At 38.7% G+C, this 27930-nt stretch overlaps 1 protein-coding gene across 2 annotated transcripts in view; it reads left to right on the forward strand.

Annotated features, from left to right (window-relative positions):
* The window catches only part of LOC116252416 (COP9 signalosome complex subunit 5-like), a 60525-nt gene that overhangs the window by 20843 nt on the left and 11752 nt on the right, over nt 1-27930 (forward strand). For both annotated transcript variants that reach the window (XM_031626661.2, XM_031626660.2), the window contains exons 3-5: nt 10076-10357; nt 10525-10672; nt 24758-24840. In XM_031626661.2, coding sequence (XP_031482521.1) covers nt 10076-10357; nt 10525-10672; nt 24758-24840 — 513 coding nt within the window. The remainder of the gene's footprint in view (nt 1-10075; nt 10358-10524; nt 10673-24757; nt 24841-27930) is intronic.

The raw sequence follows: 27930 nt of genomic DNA on the forward strand, positions 1-27930 counted from the left end.
GCACCACTATAATGCTGTACCACTGTGGTCTCCTGGGTCCAACAGCTTGATTGTGGTATGGGTCAGTATCTCCTTTGCTGTTGTGCTCTTGATTTCTTGGCATTGGTGATATGGAGGCGGCGTAATCCCTGGCAGATTGAACAAGCAGATTGAACAAACACAAACACAGTTGTGACATGCTTGACACTGCAGTTAGCAGCTCAATTGGCAAGGGATTGGAGTGGGAGAATACGACCTAGAGGGCAATCTTCTTGATGGCGAATGTAGTGGCAAACTCAATGTTCCCAAATCGACAGAAATTACCATCTTGGTTTGATGCAGAATGTATGGCCACAACTCCACCCACATCCCTAAAGGAATTTCCACATCTTTTTGAACAGGAAATGACGGGCTAACCACAAACGGGGTCTTCGATCCAGAACCTGAAGCCTTTTAGGTGTCCAGATTTTTAACCTTTTTATCAGACTTCTCAACCAACTGAAATGCCATCCATCCCATTTCATCCTCTTCATATTCATCACTGGTAGATTCTGAACCGTCACTCAGTTCTGTCCCCTTTGAATTATCAACAAGAATATGCTTTCTCTAGGACAACAATGTTTGCCAAGTTCTCCATATGGCACATTCCTTCAAGCAATCTCTTATTTCACTCCCTCCTCCCTTGACCTGTCTTCTTGGGTTGAGAGTGGAGAGGTGGTGAGCTGTGAGTCCAACCCCTTTTCTGAGATATATATATATATGTATGTATGTATGTATGTGTGTATATTGTAACCACTTCCAACCCTGGAAATTTGATTCTTCTAAGCCAAATTTTTGGGTTCACACACAAACACACACGTGCACACACACACACACACACACACACACACACACACACACATATGTGTATATATATATGCAGGTTCACAATTTATAGTTTCATGCATGAACATAACTTATTTCCTAATTGCCTCTACAACCATACGAAATTCCATTTTTACCCTTGTTTACAAATAACAACCTTTGTTGTTAAGGTCTTGCTTAGGCATGGACTAAGTGTGAGTCCACAACCGTCGCCTAAGTCCACCACTAAGGCCACAGGATATGTGTTGGCTCCTAGGCTGGCACCCAGGTGCCAACACACCTAATCCATGGGAAAGTGAAAAGTCATATTCCCTTTAAAGTTTTTAATTGAGTATATATTGTTATGTACTTTATTTTGTATTGATTATGTATTGTTATGTTGATTATGCTGTTATCTGTATGTTGTTATGTACTTTTATGTATATACTATTAGTCACTTAAGTCTATTATATAATAGTATGATACTTCATACCTGTTATATGTATACATTAGTATGGTTATGTCACGTACTTATTTATATCATATAGTTATATGTATTGTTAATTTGTTATACTTGTTATAAACTTATGTGTATATACTGTTATGTTAAATTGTGTTGTAATACAATTTGTTATTCGTGTTATATGTATACGTGTTATATGTATATACTGTTACGTACAGTCTGTTATACCTGTTGCATGGTATTGCATCAACCTATTATATGTATATACTGTTAGCCTGTTATATGATATATAACATTGTGATACCTGTTATATGTATATGTTAGTATGGTTACGTACTTATATGTATTGTTACTGTTGTGTGCTTATATGTAGACTATTATGTATTGTTATTTTTTTTTAATATTATGTCTTTCTTAAAGTACTGTGGATTAAAGCCTTCTTGCAGATTTACATTCCTTCTTCTAGAGATTAGATTTAGTTTTTTTTTGTTCTTGTATGAGATTGCATTTAATGAGTAAGTAAAACTTCTTCTATTGATTGTGCATATTCAATGAAGTCAACAATTAATTTCTGATTGTTTAAGTTAGTTTTATTTGTTATATTACTACTCTCCACATTTCAAATATTAGTAATAGTTAATCAAAATAACTTCACGTATTAGCATGCCCAAAAAAAAAAAAAAATCTGTCTCCTTTTTTGCCTATGCTCACCTATGCGGCACTTGGGCACCTTGACAACATAGATAACAAGAAAAAAAGTGCAAGTTTTTTCGTTTGGAAAATCAATGGATATTAAAATAGGAAAGACATCTTTATTATATGGAATTTCTTTGTATTCCCAGAAACTCATGCTATGTCCAACAAAAGGATATACATGTTTGGCACAAAATACTAGGACATCCTAGTATATCTAATTAGAGGCTCTACCCCACATTGAAACTCCTTCATACAAAAGATTTTGAATGCAAAGATCATGTTCTTGGGAAAATGAAAAGTCTATTTTTGAAAAAGAACTTTCTTTTCCCCTATGTCTTTTGAGTTGACCCGTTTTGATTACCCGTTTTGATGTTTGGGGTCTGGCACTAGTAGCGTCAAAGGGTGCTTTGCTTATTATGTTATCCTTGTAGATGACTTGACTGGACATTCTTGGATCTACTTTCTTAAGCATAAGCATCAGGTTGTAATCTTAAAGACATTTCATAATCTTATTAAAAATCAATTTAGCACTAGTGTTCAAGTGTCTAGATTGGATTTCAGAGGAGATACTTATCAAATGACTTCAAAAATTACCTTGACATTAATGACATCATACGTAAAAAGCCTTGTCCTAAGACCCCTCAACAGAATGACTTAGCTGAACGAAAGCATCAACATATAATTGAAACTACTAGAACTTTGCTCCCAAAAAACATACCAAACAAACTTTTGGGCTGAAGCCCTTGCTAATTTTGGCTTTCCTCATTAAAAAATGCCAACCGAAACCCCAAGTAATACGACACCTTTTAAAAGACTTTTCAAGTATCAATCCAACTATAATCTTCTTAGAGTTTTTGGATGCAAGTTTTTATACTTAACGGAAGAGATAATAAACTTTTCCCAAAAGCTTTTCCATTCCCATGCTTAGGATATTCAGATACTCAAAAGGGATATGAGTTTTATGGCATAGAAAATGATCAATTATATGTCCCAAGGAATGCTTCTTTTATTGTAAGTGAACATGGTTCTAACGATTGCAAACATCATGAAGATGAAATAGATTATTCATTTTTCTAATTTCTTGAATCTTCTCTCCTAAAACAATAATGATACTTAAGTGATGCCTATGATAGCAATGAAGGCATGAACCAAAATGAACATTGGATAGACCAAAAACAATACAATGAAAAAACTTGCATTGAACCAAATACTGAGAGAACTCTAAATGAACCAATTGTCTAATCAAGGAGAGATAGGGAAAACTTTCAAAGTACCATTGAAAAGTATTCTCAGAATAATCAACAAAATAAATCTAATATACAAAGATCAAGTAGGATTATTAGAATTCCTAATAGATTTGTTAAAGTTTCTCACTTAAATTTAGGGCATGCTTAATGTATGTAGTCTTGCTTTGAACCCACAAACTACAATGATGCTAGAGACAAAATGGTACAGGAAGAAGCTATATTTAAGGAATTAGAAGCCATAAAAATGCAAACACATGGCTAATTCAAAATCTACCACTAGGAAAGAAAACTATATCCTATAATGTGTCTCTTGAAGTAAAAAGTAAGAGCGATGAATTACTTGAAAGATGTAAAGTATGATATAGATTATGATGAAGCTTTTGCTCCTGTAGCACATATGACTATGACATAGATTATGATGAAACTTTTTCTCCTGTAGCACATATGACAACTATTAGATGCATCATTGCTATGGGTTCTATAAAAGGATGGAAGATGTTCCAACTTGATGTTAAAAATTCCTTTTAATTAGTAATCCTAATGAAGAACTTTGCATGGAAGCTATGTCTAGATTGTTGGTGCCTAAAGGTAAGGTCCTTCTATTGCATAAAGCTCTATGTAGGCTGAAACAAGCACCAAAGGTTTGTTTTAATAAATTTAAGCAAGTAATGGTTAAATGTGGTTTTGAATCATGTTTATACTGACACTGCATTGTTTGTAGGAAAGTCTAATGCAGGGATTATAATTCTACTTTGTACATGGATTATAATTCTACTTTGTACACTGCATTGTTTGTAGGAAAGTCTAATGCAGGGATTATAATTCTACTTTGTACATGGATGATATGCTAACCATAGAAGTGATCATGGAGGAATCGGGGGCACTAAGAATATATTGAAAAGGAAAAATTGAGATGACTGACTTGGGTTCTTAACATATTTCTTAAGTGTTGAACAAGAAAAGTTTTATGTTTTAGGAGGTTCCTTGTAATATTAAAGAGTTATAAGATCTCTTTAATATTTTCCTTATTTCCCATTGAGTTATTTTGTAAATCCCTTTTCTACCCTAATCTCTTTTATAAGAGAGATAAGGGTTATCGTAATGAGGCTTCTTTCGGTTCAATCTCACGGCAGCTTCTCTCTCTCACTCTCTTCTTCTCCGCTGCAACATGGTATCAGAGCTACGGACGTGACTGGCGACGTGAAGCACATAGCCGGCGCGCGGACGTGACGCACACCGTCGGCGATCCTCCGTCTCCTTTCAGGCTTGATCTCTTCCACTTCCTCCGTTTCTTTCTCCTTCACCTCTCGCCTGTTCTAGTTGCTGTTTTCCAGCAACAGAACAGTGTGGAGGAGTCTATTCACGCTAGGAGAGATGCGTGAATAGACTCCAGCCGTGGATTTTCAGAAGTGTATATAGTATCGCAGCTGTGTGGGAGTCTGCGCTGATTAATCGCCTATGATTTGATATGTTATATGATCAACGCAGCCAAGTGGAGGACTGCTATCTATGACGTCTATGGCAAGTTTATGTTGATGGTCTTATTTGCTGTCGTTATTCATGATCTGTGAAGGATAAACTGTGGTACAGCAGCATTAGATGCATAAATAGATAAGTCGTTGGTTAGCGCAAACAATACAAACAGTGGGGATTCGTTTTCAGTTGTGGGCTTACTGATAGCAGCGTTTTTCTGTCTTCAGATTGCAGTCTTCTTTGTTGTGGTATTGCTGTCACCAGTTGGACAGCAGGTTGATTGTTTCTGCGCACCTAACGTTGCCGTGTGGGACGTCTGTTCTTGTTGATCAGTTTCTTTTTCAATAGAAATATATATATATATTCTCTTGCTATTGGTGGTTGATCTCTTGTGGACAGATTTATGATGGCTGAAAGTAATAAATCTGATTTTTCTCATGAAGTTAAAAGTGGAGGAAATCCATTTTCGTATGGTTCTACTGTAAAGTTAGATGGATCTAACTATGAGATTTGGTCTCGTGTGTTTATGATGTCTGTGATTGAACATCAAAAGGAGCATGTTATAGAAGAAAACGAACCTGTTGAAAAGAGTGGAAAATGTAGTTCATGGAAGGGAGATAATAATATTGTCATGTCATGGATCATGAATAGTGTGCAACCCCAAATTGCATCAACTATTGCATACTACACATCGGCTAAGCAAATGTGGGATTTCTTGAAACAGACTTACTCGAATGACAGGAATATTAGCAAAATATTGCAGGTAGAGGAGGAACTACTTAATCTGCAACAGGGTGACCAAAGTCTTGCTCAGTACTTCGCTTCCCTTAAGTCCATCTCTGAGCGACTTAAAGCATTACGTCCTCCATGTCCAACATGTTATAAGACCCATGGTGAACAGTCTATGGTTGTGAAATTCCTACAGGGTCTCTCCTCTGAATATGCAGTAGCAAAGGCTCAGATGCTGACTGGAGCAGAAATCCCTGATCTAGCTGAAGCCTACAACAGGCTCAGTCGTCTTGCTGTGACCCTCTCTTCACCTGCCAGTGATATCCATGCCTCTGCCTTAGCAGCTTCAGGAGGACGTGGACGCGGTTTATTCAGGGGAAGAGGCATGGGCCGTGGGTCAGGAGGAGGTCGGGGGAGATTTCAGTGCACTTATTGTGGGAAAATAGGTCATTTGGAAGACAGATGTTGGGATAAACATGGTCGTCCTACTGCAGCTCCATCCTTAGGCAGAAATGTTACATCAAAGCTGGGGAATAACTCTTTACAGTCTTCTATTGGAGCGGCCCAAGCAGCGTCATCAGTAGTAGATGGGTCTTTATCTTCTTCTCAGCCTGAGACAATGACTGTGAGTATCAATAAGTCAGAGTGTGAGGACTTTTTAGCACACAGATCTACTCAGCCATCGGCCTCCACAGTTATGATTGACAGCTGTTGACACTATCTCACATGATACAGGTACTACTTGGATCATTGATTCAGGGGCATCGAGGCACTTTTGTAGTAAGCCTTCTATGTTTACTGTGCTACACTCACTACCTCAGATACGTCATGTGAGACTTGCAGATGGTAGATTGTCACCCATTATGGGATATGGAGATATCAAGATCTCTCAATCTATGACTATTCCCAATGTGTTATATGCTCTTAAGTTTCCCACAAATTTGTTATCTGTCGGACAATTGGTTAATGATTTACATTGTCGTGTTACGTTTGATCCTGGTTTATGTTCATTTCAGGACTTGCCAACTGGGAAGACGATTGGTGGAGGCTATGAGAAAGGGGGCATCTACTTCCTGTCGAATCTCGTGGGTATTGCAGCATCATCGATCACATCGTTGTCCTCCTCGTTCCAGTGGCATCTCAGACTTGGTCATCCATCTGTCTCCAAGCTCCGTCATCTCCTTCCACATCTCTCCTTACCAGAGTCGTTCCAGTGTGAAGCTTGTCAACTTGGCAAATACACTCGTAGTAGTTATTCATCGAGTCTTAGTACGTCTAGTTGTGGACTATTTGATCTTCTTCATGTTGATGTGTGGGGTCCTAGCAGAGTTGCTAGTAGGTCAAGATTTCGTTATTTTCTTGTCATCGTAGATGATTATTCTCGAGTCACCTGGGTTTTCCTTTTGAAGGAAAGGTCTGAAGTCGTATGTACTCTCAAAAACCTTATTATTGAAATAAAGACCCAGTTTGGTATTCTGGTTAAAAACATTCGCACTGATAATGCTTTTGAGTTTAAGGCATCTACCTTAATGAAGTTCTACTCAGATAATGGCATTTCTCCTCAGTTTACATGTCCCCATATTTCCCAGCAAAATGGAATAGTTGAGCGAAAACATCGTCAACTTTTAAATGTAGCTCGTTCCCTTATGCTTCATACTAATCTCCCTGCATATTTTTGGGGAGATGCTATTCTTACTGCTTGCTACTTAACCAATCGTTTACCCTCATCCTCCATTGATAACCAGATCCCCATTAAACTTGTGCACCCACAAAGATCCTTGTTTCCAGTGGCTCCCAAAGTATTTGGTTGCACATGCTTTGTTCACATTCTTGGACCCACACGTGACAAATTGGGAGCCCAAGCCATTAAATGCATTTTCATTGGCTACTCCAGAAACCATAAAGGCTACAAATGCTTTGATCCCTTGACTCAAAAAGAGTATATCAGTGCGGATGTCACATTCTTTGAGTCTCAACCTTATTATAGCCTCACTCCTATATCTGTTGAGATGCCACGATCTCTAGACCCACTACCTATTCCTCCTATTCCTTTGGAGTCATTCCCTGTTGAATCTCCTTCGTCTGTTGTGTCCAAGTTTCGTGATCCACCGCTGGTCTACACACGTCGACAGGACCCTTCTCATAATCCTTTGCCAACCGTTTCTCAGGAGGTAAGTACATCTGAAGTGCATAGCCCTACTCATTCTGATCCTTGTCAAGACTTACCTATTGCTCTTCGCAAAGGCAGACGACAATGTACTTTACATCCTATATCTCATTTTGTGTCTACTGATGGGGTTGGTAAAAATATGCAACAATTCATTCATGCTTTGGCTGCTCATACAGTTCCTACGTGTCACCAGCAGGCCTTATTAGACACCCAATGGAGACGGGCTATGCAAGATGAGATGGATGCCTTAGTGCAGAGGGGCACTTGGGAACTTGTTGATCTTCCTTTTCGATGTGATATTGTTGGCTCAAAGTGGGTATTCACAGTTAAGTATAATTCTGATGGTTCTTTGGAACGATACAAAGCTCGATTGGTTGCTAAGGGCTACACGCAGACCTACGGTGTGGATGTCTTTGAGACCTTCTCTCCAGTTGCTCGGTTGGGAACCATTTGTCTTATTATTTCTGTGGCTGTCCACCATGACTGACACATGTATCAACTGGATGTCAAAAACGCCTTTTTGTATGGTGATCTTGATGAGATTGTCTATATACAACAACCACCGGGATTTGAACGACAGGGGGAGTGTGGAAAAGTGTGCAAGCTGAAGAAAGCTATTTATGGACTCAAACAGAGTCCTCGTGCGTGGTTTCACAAGTTTTTCGAGGTAGTCTCACGGTGTGGCTTTGTGAGATCTCCTCTTGATCATTCCTTGTTTATCAAGAAGGCTTCCAGAGGTATAACTGTTCTCGTGGTTTATGTTGATGATATTATCCTGACGGGTGATTTTGATCAAGAAATTTCTGATGCAAAGCTGTTTCTTCAAAAACACTTTGTGACGAAAGATCTGGGTCCTCTACGATACTTCTTGGGAATAGAAGTTGCTCGCAATAGGGAGGGTGTTGTTCTCTCTCAACGGAAGTATGTTCTTGATTTATTGCAGGACACAGGGATGCTAGGAGCTAAACCGGCAAATTTACCTATGAATCCACATATACATCTTCATGATGACCAAACAGAATTAGTGGATTCTAGATCTTACAGATCCCTTATTGGAAAACTTCTCTATGTTACCGTGACAATACCAGACATTAGTTTTGCAGTGGGAAAACTAAGTCAATTTATGGAAAAACCAAGGAAAGTTCATTGGGATGCTGCTTTGATGGTGGTTAAATATCTGAAATCTTCTCCTGGTAAAGGCCTTTTGTTCACAAAAGGCAAGACTTTGGAAGTGGAAGCATATAGTGATGCTGATTATGCTGGCTCAGTAGAGACAGAAAATCTACCACAGGATTTTGTGTATTTGTGGGAGGCAATCTCATATCGTGGAGAAGAAAAAAACAAGGTGTGGTGTCAAGATCTAGTGCAGAATCCGAATACAGAGCTATGGCTCAAACAACAGCAGAAATGACGTGGGCTAGATCCATGCTATCCAACCTAAGTGCGTCAATCACACTTCCCATGAAGATGTATTGTGACAATCAAGCAACCACACACATTGCAAACAATCCAGTTTTCCATGAAAGAACTAAACATATTGAAGTGGATTGTCATTACATTCGGGGATCTCGTTCAAGCAGGAACCATTGCCACTGTTCATGTTCCTTCAGAAGATCAAGCTGCAGATATCTTCACCAAAGCTCTTCCTATTGGTGATTTCTCTAGATGTTGTGACAAGCTGAGCATGTTTAATATGTATGCTCCAGCTTGAGGGGGAGTGTTGAACAAGAAAAGTTTTATGTTTTAGGAGGTTCCTTGTAATATTAAAGAGTTATAAGATCTCTTTAATATTTTCCTTATTTCCCATTGAGTTATTTTGTAAATCCCTTTTCTACCTTAATCTCTTTTATAAGAGAGATAAGGGTTATCGTGATGAGGCTTCTTTCGGTTCAATCTCACGGCAGCTTCTCTCTCTCACTCTCTTCTTCTCCGCTGCAACATTAAGTATTGGAGTGGCATTCCCTCCAAGAGGATATTTTCTATCTGTGACATCAACAGGTCTGGCATCACAGATGATTAGATTGCTGAGATACCAGAGGTAGTGGGAACAAAGATGAAACATGGCCCATTATAAAAGTTGTCTTTGCCATGTAAGAAACACAACAGCAATTGTAGCATTTTATAACAAATTTAGGAATGACATTGAGGATACTTAGGCATGCCATTTGAGAATTATTAATAAGTAACTAATTTTGTTGAAGACCTCTCTACTTCTGCCTTCTGTATTTCCTATAATTGGTCCTCCTCATATTTCCTACAGAGCAGGGAGATTATGTATTTTTTGTGAATGCTTTCCCGATGTAATTTTCTTTTTGTTCCAAACAGTTCTACCTCTCAGCTTCTTACTGCTTGTTGTTGCATTCTAATACAGATACTCTTTTTACAGAAACTTCTTGGAATGTAATTCTGTCAGTTTGGCTGCTGCATTGATGGAAATGGAATGAGCATTACTTTTGTTCTTTGCATAACTTGCAGGCTGGTCGCTTGGAGAATGTGGTTGGTTGGTACCATTCTCATCCTGGATATGGGTGCTGGCTTTCTGGTATAGATGTGTCCACTCAAATGCTCAATCAACAATTCCAGGAACCTTTCTTGGCAGTGGTCATAGATCCTACAAGGACTGTATCTGCTGGGAAGGTTGAGATTGGTGCATTTCGTACATACCCTCAGGGCTACAAACCTCCTGATGAGCCTGTTTCTGAATATCAAACAATTCCTCTGAACAAAATTGAAGATTTTGGGGTTCACTGCAAGCAGGTAATTTTGGCTTGGTTTAATGTTTTGAGCACTACACGTTACTCAATTTTCTCCATGAACTGTCAAATTTATACCTATGCTTCTGCAGCTGTTGTTGCTTATCTCATGCCTATTTTATTTATTTATTGAAGATAAAATTTTGCTGATATTTACCTTGTGTTCTGCAGTATTACGCCCTGGATATAACGTACTTCAAATCCTCCCTTGATTCCCATCTCCTGGACCTCTTGTGGAACAAGTACTGGGTGAATACACTTTCTTCTTCTCCACTATTAGGTAACAGAGATTATGTTGCAGGGCAAATTTCTGATCTTGGTGAGTGCTTCAAGCCTTCATGCAATTTCCATGGATGGTAACTTTTGGCTCATATCTTGCATGATTACCTTCCTAAGGACCTAAATAACATTGTTACACCACTTAGGTCCAAGTACCCTTGTCAATATGCTGTATAAGGCACTGGTACTTGGACATACGTGGATACATCTTGGATCAGACATGGGTTGGACCCAAATCCAATTCTCTAGGTTTAATGAAACATCAAACTTTTGAAAAAGTAATCATTTGTGAAACTTCAAAAATTTTGTTCAGTCATATATCTTCAGAATTTTGAAATATAATTCAATATCATTCTCAATTCTTATCTGTTCTGATCGGTAATTAATCATAAGGTTTGTTTTTCTCAGGGAAATCTTGAGAATTCATGTAATTAAACAAATACAAAAAATTTAAAAAATCCAAGTTTTCTACTAAACGTCTTGCATAAACATTTATACAAATTCAAATAATTAGTAAAATGTTAAAGAAACCCCTGAAGAACTAAAGTATATTAAAAATGTTTTTTCCAAAAGAAATGACAACAAGCTTTTGTTAAAAATGTAATATTTTCAAAATATCACAAAATTTTCACTTCTGTTTCCATTTTTTCTTGTTTTTCTGCTTTTAGTAGTTAGTCCAGTATTTTGGAAACAACTGCTTGTAGCAATGATGTATCTTCACAAGTCCCTGGACTTGTATGTTTGATTGTATTCTTATATATAATTTCATGATACACACACACCCACACACATATATATATATATATATGTATATATGAAATTTCGTATGTATAGATATAACGTGGTGTCATACCTTCCAAACTTGCACTTGCACCCGAGCCTATGTGACTTAGTCTTACCTTTTTATTTTTTGGATAGGGATGCAGGACCTTTTGTTGCAGAGGCTTTCCTTGTGCTATAGTGTTATCTAAACATGCTTCTTCAAACCGGAAGTTTTCACTCAAAAAGCATAGGGTAGAAGCAATGTGGGAAATAGAAGAAAGAAGTGACACACTTAACTGTTTAAACCTGTTTAGAAAGTGGGAGCCTCTTAGGCACCTGCTTCATGAGAAATGTGAATACTCAAAATGGAGGGGAGAAGAGGGTTATGCAGCAGAAGAAAAGAGCCTCATGAACAGTTCCATTTTCATTTGGCAGAAAAAAGGAAGATCGTGCTTGAGGCGTATGCCTCAGGTAGGCACATGAACCTTGGTGAAGCATGTGCTTCATTGAGGTGAAGTGCATGCCTAATGTCAAGTGCACCTGAATAGGATGCTTTAAGGCATTTTCTTTTGTTATACAATCTCCAAGCTGTACGCTTCATGCCTTGATGCTTACGCCTTTAATGACATTGATTCGTGGGTTTGCCAACTGTGCATTGATACTAAAATACCTATACTTCTACTAGAATTACATGATCCAAGCTTGTTTTCTATTAAAGATGTAGGTGATAACTGTAACGTTGGATGAACTAAAATGCATATGATTTATGAAAAAATAAAATTTTTAAAGGGATGGGAGCAACCGATTGTTACTCAGATATATATATATATATATATATATATATATATATATATATATGCACGTATTTGAGAGTTCTTAAAAATCATGATAGAAAATTCGAACTGATATTATAATATAATGATAAACCTCAACAAGTTTAAAATATAAACAATTTCCCTTAAATGCAAAAACAGGGATATTTTCATTTTTTTCAAAACATTTCTATTTTTTTCTCTCTTTTCTTTTCATTGTCAATATTTTTTGTTTTCTGATTCATTTTTTGGAAAGATACTGATATTTATGACAATTATATGTAAATATAAACACACACATGTGCACACACATAGACCAACACATTCAGATGTTCCATTTTAACATTTTCCAGATGGTGACCAAACTTATCTGCGAAGTGTCAAGATTGATGACTATTACATAGGGGGCTGCAGGCTGTATATTAAGTGAAACATCTCTATCTGTCTGTCTTATATATATATATATATATATATATATATATATATATATATATATATATGACGCAAGAAGAATTAAGATTAAGGAATCTTAATCCTGCTGCACTCACAACTAAGCTAAAACTATGTTTAAACTAACCAAAACTCAAGCAAAGATCAAACAAACAAGAAGAACAGAAGAAAACTAACAAAACATTTCATTTCTTTCAACTTTTTTTTTTTGACTGTCTACAAAATGATCCAACGTCCCTTTATATAGAGAAAGGGATGGACTGCGGATCTGCATCCATTTACAAATACTAAAAATTCTAACTGGATCCAATTACAAAATTTGGTTATGCTTTCATCTTGCATCAGACTCCCCTAGTTGGAGAAGAGTCGTCCTTGACGAGTGTAAATCTTTCATTCTGCCAAAATGGTTCTTCACCTTAGAGAGATTGGACAAGGTTTGGCTCTGCTGAACAAAAAGGTCCCACCACTCGCCTACGTATGCTAAAGTGGTGGTCTGCTCATTATCTTCTGATGATGATCAAGGTGGCTGCTTCGGTGGTGGTTTTGGAGAAGGAACGCGAGCTTGGATATGATCTATGGTCATCCCCAAATCAGATTCAGTCTTAAATGATGGAATGAACTGGTTTGGATCCAGATTCGAACCCTTGTACTCATGAATCAGGCGATGTGGATCCGAATCGGATCCAAAATCCGGTTCGGCTTGAACCGGCCCCCAAAGGGACTGGCTCAAACGTAGCTCGAGGCGCCGCTCGAGTTTCTCCCCTTCCGCCTCAAACAGAGGCGGAAGGGGCAAGCCAGAGGGCGGAAGGTGGGCGCCCACCGCCGCCCAACCATCCGTCTGAGGGCGGAAGGTGGCGGAAGGCCGCTACATGTCGCCTCCAGTCGGCCGCCAGCAGCGATTCCAGGGCAGGGCTGGTTTGGGGGGCGACACCTTGTGACTTTGCCCACAAGCAACAAGCGGTGATTCCGACGTCTTTCCTGGCTGGAATTGTGCAGGCCGGTGAACGCTTCTCCTCCAGACACCTTCCCACAACAACGGCGGGACTCATTGTCGGCAGCTCGAGAAGAGCTGCAATCACCTGCTCTCCTTCAGGTGAATTGAAGAATGGGGCTCGCGTGGGCGGCAAAGTTCCCTTGTTGCTAGTGGCTGGCCTAGGGCCTCCACCGGTGGGAGGCGGGGCGTTGGATTCTCTGGCTCCCTCAATGGTCACGACATCAACCACTCCTTGCCCACCGGTGGACAGTAGACCCATTGGTGGGGCTGGGACTACCTCGGGCGGAGAAATCCCTTTCCTCCCTACACAAGAGGCAGACGAAACAGAGGTTGTTCCCCTGCTGCCGGATGAGCTCCCGGTTCCTTTACCAGATGACGACGTAGTGGCCAGCCTTCGCCACTCCTCGGGACGCTTATCCTCAACCATGGCTGGGTTCACCGCTGTTCGATGGTGAACTGGCGGGGTTGCTTGCTCATGGGTTGAAGAAGACGACGATCAGCCCACCGTCAAAGGAAGTCTAGGAAGATTTTGTGTGTTCTGCAAAATAGAGCAGAACATTCCTCTGATCTCATCTCTGAACTCATCAAACCTTTGATCGATGGTGAGATCTAACTTCTTGTTTATATCAGCAACATTACAAATCTAAACAGGCACATGCCTTGCTAAGATCTGTTGTACTCGTTCCTCCATTAACGGCATAATTTTGCTCCTCTTAGAACCTTGCTCTGATACCAATTAATGCAAGAAGAATTAAGATTAAGGAATCTTAATCCTACTGCACTCACAACTAAGCTAAAACTATGCTTAAAGTAACCAAAATTGATGCAAAGATCAAACAAACAAGAAGAACAAAAGAAAACTAACAAAACATTTCATTTATTTCAACTTTTTTGACTGTCTACAAAATGATCCAATGTCCCTTTATATAGAGAAAGGGATGGATATATATATATATATATATATATATATATATATATATATATATATGTCACACTGGTGGGTATGCCTGTGGTGTGCGTTGACCATACCGGGTACGGTCAACGCATCGGAGGTGATTTTTGACCTTTTTTGGACACGGTCAACTTTGATCGAGTCCAAATGTGTCCTTTTTTAATTTTAACGATTTTTAGATTTTATCATTTAAAACCATTTTAACGTTAAAAAAAAAATGAAAGTTCGAAACCCTTAAAACATGTTTTCGTTTTAAGGGTTTCATTCTCCTCTCAAGGTGCGACGGCCGGCAGGGGTGGCCACGACAGACGAACGGCGACAGCGGTATATTTTTGTTTTTATCATTTTTTAGTTCATTTTCATCGGCTCCGCCCCTGCCTTCACCGCCGGTGACGACAGACGGCAGGGGCGATGATCTTACAGGATTTGGGTGGTGTTTTTGTCTACAATGTTCTTGAACGTGATGATCTTGATAGGCCGACAACAAGATTGATAAAAGAACTCTGCATATTCTGTATTGCATGTTCTATACTGATTGAGAAGAAGTCCTATTTCCGAACATTCTTTGCTGCATGTTGTCTTGTAATGATTGAGAACAAGTCCAACTATATTGCATGCTCAACAAGTCAGACAAAGAGAATTCTGCATCATGTTTTTTCTTAAAGCTAATTGAGAACGAGTCCAATTACCATGTTATCTGCATCAGATATTGTCTTGTACTAATTAGGAACAAATCCATTTGATATTGGTGTGATATATCGTTTCATGAGAGGTTTCGCCTATTTGGAATGATCCCTGTTTCTATTGGTTCTGTGTTGCAGCTCTTTTGCTAGGTGCTTTTCATGTTGTAATGGCTGATAAAGGAAAAGAAACGATGCCTGTAAGTGGAAGTGGAAATGTAGTGAGCAGCAGTAGTAGTGTTAATACCACTGCAATAGAGAAGGATAATCCATCTCAGCCTCTTTGGCGCTATGTGAACAAACTAGGAAAAGGACCAGGTGGTGGTGGTAATGTAATTTTTTGTTGCAAATTATGTAATATGACTTACACTGGCTCTTATACATGTTGCAAAGCACATTTCTTGCATATCTCAGGCGTTGGAATTTGACCATGCCCAAAAGTTACCAAAGAGGAGATTCGAATATTAAAAAAAGAACAGGATGCAGCTGAGGCGAAGAAATCTTCAGCCAAGTCAAGTGTATCTGTTCCTCTTTATGCTATTGAACAAGGTGAAGATGGTTCAAAGAAAAGGAAAACATTATCACAAGCATTCAATAATATGGGAAGGGCAGAGATGGATAGAAGGATCAGAAGGTTTTTTTTTGCAAGTTCACTTCCTTTTAATGTAGCTAGAAATCCTTATTGGAAAGATGTTGTTACAGGTTTGGCTAATTGCAGTTTGAGTGGTTATGTACCCCCGAGTTCAGAGAAGTTGACCATAGTAATTCTTGCAAAAGAGAAGGCAAACATTGAAAAATTATTAGAGAAGAAGAAATTTTCATGGATACAATATGGAGTATCCATTGTTTCTGACGGGTGGACTGATATACAAAGGCGGTCACTGATAAATTTTATTACTTATTCGCTTGATGGACCAATCTTCTTGAAATCTGTTGATGCATCTGGGGAGTATAAAGATGCTGAGTATTTAAAAGGCTATTTATAGAAGTCATCAAAGAAGTGGGTGAGGATAATGTTGTGCAAATTGTTACTGATAATGCTCCAGTTTGCCAACGAGCAGGGATGAATTTGGCAAGTGATCCTAAATATAGTAACATATTTTGGACTCCTTGTGTGGCACACAGTATAAATTTAGCACTTAAAAGTATTTGCAACCCATCAAAAGATGATCCAAATGCAGGTTTGTTGTGTTCATGGATTGAGGAGCTTGAGCATGATGTCAGAAACATAAGAAATTTGGTTGTAAACCACAACAATGCTCTTGCTATATTTAATAGGCATTCTAATTTGAAATTGTTGAAGGTAGCAGAGACTCGTTTTGCATCTATTATTGTAATGATAAAAAGAATAAAGCAGGTGAAACATGCATTAACACTTATGGTGACTGACAATGATTGGGACTTTTATCAGAGTGATCACATTGTGAAGGCATCAGAAATTAAAAAAAATATTTTAGATGATGAATGGTGGGATAAAGTTACATATTTTCTGCAGTTTACAGAGCCTATTTGGCAGATGCTGAGAGATAAAGAAGGGCCCATGCTTCATAAAGTTTATGATATGTGGGATAACATGATTGAAAAAATTCAAAACATCATTTTCATAGGGAGTCAAGATCTATACAGGCATCTTAATGGTTCCATTCTAATCCAATCCAACCACAGTTCATTCAACAAGAGATTAAGAATGAGAGAGCGGAGACAATTTCCACTTAGGAAATTCGTAATCCTCAATTTATAACATGGATGAAGCGAGATCAAAGTCTTGTTGGATATATCACATCAACGCTCTCTCAAGAAGTGTTGATTTCTCTTTTTGATGACTATACAGTAGGATAGTTATAGGTCAGAGTTGCTGAAACCTATTCTCAGATTTCAGAGGCACGTATTATATATTTGAAGAAGGAATTTCAGAGTCTTTCCGAAGGATCAATGTCGATTATGGAATATTTGGGACGTGTTAAAGGGATAGGTGATCAGTTGGGAGTTGTTGGATATTTGTTGGATACCTTGTTTCCGACAAAGAAGAAGTCCAACAGACTCTTAGCAGTCTCAGCCCAGATTTTTATGCCTTCACTACTATTGAAGTTTTGCCTATCTTGACCACTTTCAGTGAACTTTAGGGCAAACTGCTTCAACATGAAATGAACATGAAACAACTGATAGGAGGAACAAACCAAGGTAATGCTCACAATGTTTTAGTTATTGAAGCTGCTGCAGGTCATATAAAGGGAGGCATGAATTGTAGGCATATTGGACAAAATGGCCAAGGTATTTTGCCAACACCGAGTGTTACAAGAAGATTTCAGAACAATACAAAGAAAATGCCAATGTGTTTCTAATGTAACAAGAATGGTCACATGAAAGCGAATTATTGGTTCAACTCACAAAACAGAGGCAATAAACCTGAAGTTGAACAAAATGTCAAACTCCCACCAGCCGATGTGCAACAAATATTAATGGCTACTCTCTCCAAGATGACGATGAAATAAAAGGATCACGGCGACTGGTATTTGGATTCAAGTGCTGCTACTCATGTAATTGGAAATGCTGGTAAGTTACATGATCTTTTTCCTTACTTTGGTAAAAGTAATATAGTTACAGGTGACAGAAGTTTTCATCCTATCACACATGTTGGGAATGCTCAAATTTCTCTTCCAACATCATCATTTCCACTATCTTTGTCAAATGTTGCCTTTGCTCCAAATATGAAAAGAGAATATTATTTCTATTCCTAAACTTGTAGATGATACAAACTCATCTGTTGAATTTACTTCTTCCTTTGTGTATGTCAAGGATCTTCTAACGAGGAAAATATTCGCTAGGGGAACAACAAGGAAATATGTATGTGTTCAAAGAATGTCCTTATTTCTTACATTTCTCTTCAAGTCCAGCTCAATTGACATGCTTTCCTTCCAACGCACTTTCACAAATTTCAAGTTCTAGCTGTCTCCAATCAGATGTTTGTAAGCCAAATTTATGGCATGGTCATATGGGACATTGTAGTTGTGGGTTTTTGGAAAAACTTGCATCAAATAATCTCATTCCAAAATTTAGTCTATCTTTTGATTCCTATGACAAAAATGTTGTAGTTGCGAACTATATAAGCGCCATATATTTCCTTTTCATAATATCAATAAAAGAGCTTCTAAACCTTTTGAGATTGTCTATTCTGATTTATGGGGGCTAGCTCCCATTGATTCCTTGTCTGGCTCCCACTCCCATTGATTCCTTGTCTGGCTCCCGCTATTATGTTTTGTTCGTAGATTCTTATTCTCGATATGCTTGGATTCACTTCATGAAACAAAATAAGTAGTGTTTAGTATCTTTTGAGAATTTCATGTCATGATCCAAACACAATTTTCGTCTAAGGTTGTGCATGTCTAGTGTGGTGGTGGGGGAGAATATTCTTTACATGACTTTATTAACTTTTATGAGAAAATGGGATAACTCGACAGATTTCATACCTATACACCCTACAACAAAATGGTATAAACGGAAACATCAACACATCGTGGAAAGTAGTGTGAGCATGATGCATGATCGTAATACTCCTATTACTCTATAGACGGAGGCTTTTCACACTGCTGTACATATAATAAATCGTCTGCCCATGAGAGTTTTGGATTCGAAATCTCCTTCACTCTTTTTGGTCAAAATGCAAACTACAATGGTTTAACGGTTTTCAGATGTGTGTGCTTTGTTCACATGAACTCATCATTAAGAAATAAATTTCAAAGTAAAGCACTCCAGTGTAGGTTTGTTGGTTGTGCAGATGAATACAAGAGGCATCAAAGTATCAAGAAATGTCGTGTTTGATGAACACAACTTTAACATTTCTATTGAGAATTCTCAACATGTGGAATCATATGATCCTTGGGTAAGTACTGAATTATTTGCAGGATGCAGTCTAGAATCTCATACACATGATGAGATAGGATCTCCATAGATCACACAAACAGAAGGAAACAAAAAACTTGTTCCAACTATGAAAGAAGGAGAAAATAATGCTTTATGTCGATTTTCAGGATAGGTTTACACTCGTCAGAAAAGAGGTATGGATAGCAATCTGACGTCTTCCCATGTTGAAGTTTATGATGATCAGCTTGTTAGAAGATTTGTACGAGTGCGACACCCCATTCATAGATGGGTAAGTTATGATAATCTTTCCTTAGATTTTCAGCTCTTTATGTCTCAAGTTATAAAACAAGATGAACCTACTTCTTTTGAAGAAGCATCCAAGTCATCACATTGGATCAGGGCAATGAATGAAGAAATAGATGCACTACATGAATGTGGGACATGGAAAGTTTTTCTTAGACCCAAAGAAAAGAATGTAGTAGGATCAAAATGGATTTACAAAGTCAAATATAAACATGATGGCAGTGTGGAAAGATACAAGGTAAGATTGGTGGCACGAGGCTTCACACAACAATATGGAGAAGATGATGATGAGACATTCAGCCTGGTGATAAAAATGGGAACGATCCGTGTGATTATATCATTGGCAGTTAATATGGATGGAGACCACATCAAATGAACGTGAATAATGCTTTTCTTCATGGTGATTTGAGGGAGGAAGTGTATATGGAACAACCTCCAGGATATGTGAAAGGAGACTCTCATGCATGGGTTTGTAAACTAAGAAAATCTGTTTATGGACTCAAACAGGTCTTACATTCATGGTTTAACAGTTTCTCATGCAAGATTCAAGAATGTGGTTTTCGGAGATGTCCTTTAGATCACTCTTTTTTCATTTATCGAAAGGAAAACATTTTTCTTTACTTCTTATATATGTTGATGATATTTTTATCACAGGAAATTCTGAAAACACATAGAAGACACTAAAGCTTTGATGATGCAAAACTTCAAAATGAAAGAACTTAGTGATTTACGATTCTTTCTTGGAGTGGAGATTGATAGGCACAATGATCGCCTCACATTGACACAATAAAAATACCCGTTGGATCTACTGAAAAAGACAGGTATGTCTAATTGTAAGCCTGTTGGAACTCCTAGTGTTCTAAATCAAGGACTATGTGATCAGGACGGAGAGTTATATGAAGATCCTACACAATGTCGAAACATTGTTGGGGCACTTCAATATCTTACATGCACTAGACCAGATATTATATATGTTGTGAATGTAAGATATTGAAGTGCCCCAACAATTTGTGGCCTCAAATGAAGCCCACATGCATGGTTTCAAGTTATTTGAAGTAATGTCTACTTTTCGTTTTCAACAAGTCAGGATCAGACCAACTCGTTGTTTATTAAAAAGATTCTATCGGTATTGTGGTAATGGTGGTATATGTGGATGACAATATACTCGTAGGAAGTATATAAAAGGTACATTAGATATCAACTCATCTTCAAAAGCACTTTGTTACAAGAGATCTTGGTCCTCTTAGGTACTTTTTGGGCATTGAGGTGGTTAGAAACATTGAAGGGTTGGTTTCTATCACAAAATATGTGCTTGATTTCTTAAGAAAAATAGAAAAGCTATGGGCCAAACCAACCAACATCGTTGTGGATCCTAAATGTCTATGATGGACAAGCAAAACTAGTTGCCAACAGAAGTTCTAGGTTATTGGTTGGCAAACTGCTGTATATGACTGTGGCAGGGCCAGCTATTTCTTTGGCTGTAGGCAAGAGAAGCCAATTTATGGACAAGCAAGCCAAAGTTCACTTGGAAACCGCTATGATGATCTTGAGGTATTAAAATCCTCTTTTGGTAAGGGGTTGTTGTATTAACAAAGTTCGTTCCTTGAATACTTGCATACCTTGATACTGATTATGTAGGTGCCATTGATGATAGAATGTCTACCACTGATTCACAGATTCATGTATATTTGTAGGAGAGGACTTAATTACTTGAATAAGTAAAGAGCATATTGTTGTAGTCCGATTGAGTGCAGAATCCTACGACACACGGACACGGCAAAATGGCCGCATAGCAGCCTCGACACTCCGACACGTGGATCCCGACACTTGGACACGGTAGGAAACGTTTTGATCCGAACCACTACAGGTAAGTGGCTTTTTTTTTCTTTTCGATATTAGAAGTTAGGAATCGAGAAGCAGCCTCCCTCCCATCGAGATCTTCTACGAAGAGGCGAAGGAATTGGAGCCACGGAAGTCAGGGGCGCGATGCAGAGGAACCGCTTGATGCTGCCCTGTCTGACCGGCGCCAATCTCATGTCCGGCGAGAAATTCCTGCCCGAGAAGCGACTGTCGCGGTGACCCAACTCCAGATCAGGGAACGCAGAGTTGTGGCGGCGGTGGTGATTGCCGTAGTAATTCCCTGAGGTGGGCTTCTCCGGCTGCGGTGTGGCGGTGGAGGAGAATCCTTGGTCGTGGGCGTAGTGGGACTGGTAGAGCGGGTTGTGATTGGATTGGTCACCGAAGTGCTTGGAGCCATCGGAGAGGCAGTGGTACTTCCGTCGGACGTTGTGCCTCTTGATCTTTCTGTAGATGAAAGGGACCAACCCCTCCATTTCCATCGCAGAGGAGAAGAGAGTTATTAATTTAATTTAAAGTTATTAGATTGTAAGAGTGTATTTAATGTTTTTTTTATTTTATTATCATTTTTAATTTTTTAGAATATAAAATTTGCCGTGTCCGCGTATCCTAAAATTTTGAAAATTGCCGTGTCCGCGTACCTGTACCCATACCCGTACCCGTATCGTACCCGCACCCATGTGACATAGGCAGAATCTAAATATGGAGCCATGACTTAAACAACTATTGAGATGATAAAGATTAATTTAATTCCAAAAGATCTACATGTAGAGGTTTCTGCTCCAATGGTAATGGGTGATAATAGAACTGCTAGCTACATTGGTAAGAGGCCTGTTTTCCATGAGAGAATGAAGCAAGTTGGGGTTGTTTATCATTACATTAATACAATCAGGTCTTAGAGGACCACGTTTCAGATGTCTTTATCAAGCCTATTACCGGCTCAGGTTTTTCCAAGTGCTGTAATGAGCTCAGCATCATTCATATATATGCTCCCAGCTTGGAGGGGTGTGAAAAGCAATATATTATAGTTTGGGTGGTCATGCATGAGTTTGTCATGCATGACTTTAGTAAACTTACATATATTTTGCTGTTATGTTGTTTTAACTCTAACCTAATTTAACATGGGGTTTTGTCATGCATGACTTTAGTAAACTTGCATATATTTTGCTGTTATGTTGTTTTTACCCTAACCTGATTTAACATGGGGTTAAGTGTCTAATAAAATTAACTATTTTTTGCCTTCTCTTGCTTTCTCCCTTTCTTATCTTCTCATCATCTCTTTTAGTATAAAACTTCTAGTAAGGCTGTGTTTAATTGCATGGATAATCCTTACTTCACGATAACTCTTGCCTGATGTTTGGTCCTAGTTGGAGTAGGCAATCAAACAACCGATAAGATTATCTAGATTTTTCCCTGCACTTTTGCCTAAAAGGAGGTAAGAAATGTCAAGCCCACAAGGAGTCTGACTTTTTCAACCCATGCATCAGAAAGTGAAGTCTTGTGGTGGTGACGAGAATGTTAAGATAGTATTAGCTCATTGTTGACCAGTTTTTGCTGTTTGCAGGCCCATCTCCATGAACAGACTAGATCCATGCGACTTAGGCTAGTCTATACTGTCAAGTGCATAATGCTGCACTGTAGCTGAAGCCACAGTCACCGATATCGATCTTGACTGCATTTAAGTGTGGAGGATCTTTTTTAGTAATGGTTTTTTAATAAATCTTGTGAAAATCTTGGAAATTAAAAAATTGTGAAGAAAAGGAATGCTATTGGTTAAGCAAATAAATGAAGTTCTACGATAACATTGCAATAATAGTGTGAGATTATATTATCCAGATATTCTCGTGAATGATTTAATTTTCCTGTATTTTCAGCTTATTCCAGTTTTCCAATATCCACTGAGCTGTCATAGAAATTGCGTATTGTTAAAAACTTAAAATTATGGCAAAAATATTTTCCTGTGGATGGAACTCATCAGAAGGTGGCGTTTTCACAAAATTAAGCATACAAGTGCAATCTCCATGTTTAGAAACCTAGCAGTCAACAAAAAATTAGCTTTTGATTCTTGTCACTGTAAATGGGATTTTAAAGTGTGAAAAGTTAAAGATGGTCAATTGGTCTATATGTTTTGAAACTATGGTTTTCCTGTGCTCCCTAGTTCTTTGGATGTGGATTACATCAATGTTCTTAGGTTCACTAGGGGGGTTGTTTGATTACCTCAGATTTTAGATCCATGGATCTGATTTGACGTGATTTGCTGATAGCCAAAGATCCATGGTTCATCAAGCTGAGGATCTTAGGTCAGAATTAAGATCTATATTTAAGATCCACATTTTACTTCTTTTATTGGCAAAATAAGATCCAGGCCAGATGCAAACATGAAGTTGGGAAAAATCCCTGAGCGGTCTAATAATCAAGCATCCTTTTTACTTAGAAATTGAACGTCACTGATTTGTGGGACAGAAAAAGGTTAACCATAGTTTTATTAAATATTTGGGTTTATAAATGTGGCATCTGACACAGTGCTCAGTTCGGCCATTAGTGTCGGGTTGAAATTAACATATCGAATCTGTCTGAGAAATGAAAGTATCAAATGCCATGCTGGACATCTCATGTAAGGTAGCTGCATCGCGTAAGGTCTATCCATGTAGGGCAAATTAATGTTTGCTAACCTACCAACTGGTAGAGGTTTCAATGAAAACGTCTGTGTTTGTGACACGAAATACTGCTGACATTGGCTTACATGAAGCATCAATTTCCTAGTTGACACTTATACAAATCTTCTCCATAAATACCCATATCTGCCAATATCAGTGGCTAGCTTGATCCCTGCCCTTTGATAGCAAGATTGTCTGGGTACCACTGCTGCAACTAGAGCGAGTGTAATTGAGTTGTTTCTGGGCCCAAAAAACATGCAGGTGCTTAATGTTTAGCTTTATTTGCTGTTAAGTTTCATTAACTCCAGAGAGAACAAAATTTGTTAAACTCTGATGGTAATAGGAGCTTCTTTTATTTTATTTATTTATATCATTTTTATAATATTTTAAGATTGACAGTTTATATTCAACATTTTAAGAGAAAAATCAAACAAAAAGTTCCAAGGGTCTACTTAAAGTCTCTATTCATTAAATAAAACATTTTCTTGTGCTTCAGATGATGCTTTAACATGATGAGCACATGATACTCTTGCCGTTCTTAACATCATGCCATGTATTACATTAACATGGGGTTTTGTTTTTGTAGTTGGAATTAACAATATTCTGCTTAACAAGTATCTCATTTGGAAATCAGTGTTTTGATTCTTGACATAAGGTCACTTGAGCTGCAGTTCTGCCTTGTCAGGCAGTTTCTGTTACTAATTGAACCGTGGCCCTAGGAAGATAGCTTGTCCTTGTGTTATTTATTTTGGCTGAACTGTTTTTTGCTTCTGATGATAGTCTTTATCTTTATGTAGCGGAAAAGCTAGAACAAGCTGAAAATCAACTAGCTCATTCACGATTGGGGTCTTTCCTTGTTCCTTCTCAACGGAAGAAAGAGGTAATTTCTTTATCTAAATCTGAGAATTTATGGGATCTCATTTAGGTTAGGTTTATTACCAGGGATGGCTGCTTCATTTATTTTGGTTAGATTTTATTGATCAACTTGTTTTAGGTATTGTAAGTATTTTTTGTTATGGCGCTCTGCTGTCTTGTAGTAAAACTGATTTTCCTTTTACCTGAAATGAATATGTTGTTCTGTCTAACGAAAGGACTAAATTGTACTGCATGATGGACGTGTTATTTGTTGAAATTAGAAAGTTTATATTTAAGTTTGGCAGCTTTCCAATTATTTAAAGAATTAGAGTCTTCTTTAGTCATTTTACATTTTTATGTGTCTCTCATATGTAAGGGCATCTGCCGACCCCTAATCTCTTTAATTAGAGATTAGGGTTAGCTAATGAAGTTGAATCAGTTTCTCCTCTCTCTCTCTCTCTTCCTCTTCATCCATCTTGTTCAACATGGTATCAGAGCAGTAAACGTTTGGGAACATACTCAAATCTATCCTTCTTTTCTCTCTACTCTTCTGATTTTCTAGGGCAGACTTCTGTGAGCACATCTGCTCACGTCTTTGGGCAGACCCTTTTGCTCAACCTAGGGCTTCTTAAAACCCTAGGTCGATTCATTCTTAAAGTTGTGTGGAGGCAGCCAATGTCATGCAGGCAAGTTTGATATTCTTTTGTCGTGGAAGTCGTGGAATGAAGCGCAGCACTGTTTTCCTTTGTCGTTGAAGTCTGAGGTCATGTTGGAAGTTCTAAAGTTGCTTGCAAATAAGTTTTTTTTTTGTTGGCTGTCATTAAATCTGTGCACAGCTTATGATATTACTGCTCACGTCTGATTTTGAAAAAGTATACATATAATTAGAAGATGTTGGCATAATCATTGTTGTGACATTAGTGACGTGTGGTGTGGCAGTGGTGTTGCGTGTGATATTGTTGATTTCTGCTTTGTTGATCAGCCTTGCTGATCAGCCCCTTACATGATTGATTAATTATAAGTTGGACATTCTTTTGTGTGTTCAAACTGCTGTAAAATTGTTTTGGGGATCTCTTTTTTCTGTTATACTACTCCCTGTTGTGTTCATTATCGCTGCGAACAACAAACCAGATGGTTGCAATGATTATAAAGGAACTAGCAATCCCTTTTCCTATGGATCTACAATCAAGTTCGATGAACAGAACTATGAATTATGGTTTGGGTCTTTTATGATGTCAGTCAAATGATATCGAAAGAGGCATATAATTGAAGATGATGAACCTATTGTGAAGTCAGGAAAGTACATGACCTGGGAAGAGGACAACTACATGGTTATGTCTTGGATTATGAACAACGTCCAACCACAGATTGCTCCTGCTATTGTTTACTATACCACGACTAAGGAGATGTGGGAATTCCTTAGGCAGACATATTCACAAGACAAAAATGTAAGTAAAATTCTTCAAGTTGAAGATGAGTTGCACAATTTTTGACAGAGAAATCAGGATCTATCACAGTATTTTGCATCTGTTAAAGCCACCTATGAGAGACTGAAATTCCTGCACCCTACATGCAAATCTTGCTATAAGTCGCACTTTGAACCTACCATGGTTGCAAAGTTTCTTGCTAGTTTATCACCTGAGTACAATGTTGTAAAAAGTGTAGCGTAACTCGTATCGGTCGGGCCGACCTATTTTTTCGGGAGAGAGAGGTCAAGTAGGGAGCGTGTGGGCAGGGAGAGGCACTGACAGAGAGAGACGGACAGAGAGAGGGTTCAGACAGAAATGGGAAAGACGGCAAAGGGGAGGGAAATCGAGCGGGGCAAAGGGAGAGATGGTGAAGAGGAGACGGACGGGACGAGGAGGGAGCTCTAGCAGAGAGGGAGAGGGAGAAATCATGCGGCAGGGGGGGGTGCTGACGAAGTAGGGAGAGGCTGCGTGGGAGGGAGGAGAAGAAGCAGACAGAGAGGGTGAGAGAGGAAACTTACCCACGCTGCCGCCGCCGCTGCCGTCGCCGGTCCAGCCACCGCCACCACCACACCGACCGCCACTTCTTCCTTGCTGCGGTCGTAGTAGAGCGAACAGTCGAAGAAGGAGAAGAAGAAGACGCTGAAGAAGTCGAGGGAGGAAAACTCCCTCGCGCGACGGGGCTCCCTTACACGAGTGGGGCTCGGGTCCGGGTCTGGACCCACTCCAACCCAACCTGTCTAAAAGAAAAGAACGAGCGTTACAGCCCACACCTCCAAATGCCTCCACACGAGGGCTACACATATCATTAACATTCTTAGCTAGTCGTCATAACAATACAGGTACAACTACTCTTCAATTTCATTTAATTGCATTATTGCCCATGACAATGCATATACAACATACCACAACATTCACATTAATCAAATACATCAATCACATCTTTCAAAACTTTGCCAAACAACAGAGAGTAGTCTCGATCTGTGATTGGCTCGTAGTTGTCCTATGTAGTTATCATTCTATGATACTTTTTAATGCACAATCGGGGTCGAGGAGACACTCGACTCGATACCCCACCTCATCTGTCCTAAGCAGTTATCAATTCTAGCACGCACATGTAATTGCATAGTAATTTTTCAAGACCACACTTATCACATAAGAATTCAATTCCCATGTATACATTCTTTTAATTACATCACCATCATTCAATCACATCACAATCACAACATTCAACGATTCTGGAAAACACACATTCAAAAGTTAGCCCCAGGCAGGGATTTGCCTGGAATGCCGCCATACCTGTTGGCGTCCACAAAACACCCAAAACTCCTCGAGCTTCACGTCTTATTGCTCAAGGTTTACTGGACGTGCTCGGCACCTGCAAACTCAAACAAATGATAAATTCTCTACTCGTTTTGCTTTACAATCTATATAAGTATGAAACATAATCATTGAGGCATGTAATCGGCTCAAAAGGGTGTCGACGGGTAGTGTCGACCCACAAAACCCTCCAATAGGCTACTTCCTAACTCCTTAGAGTTGTCACCAAACGTCTAAACTCAAAGATTCGATCAATCTATCACTAACACATTTCTCACTTGCTTTCTTTGGTTGAAATGTCTTCCCAATAATTACACTCAACTTACATG

The sequence above is a fragment of the Nymphaea colorata genome, chromosome 4 (assembly GCF_008831285.2).
Source record: "Nymphaea colorata isolate Beijing-Zhang1983 chromosome 4, ASM883128v2, whole genome shotgun sequence".
Classification (NCBI taxonomy): domain Eukaryota; kingdom Viridiplantae; phylum Streptophyta; class Magnoliopsida; order Nymphaeales; family Nymphaeaceae; genus Nymphaea; species Nymphaea colorata.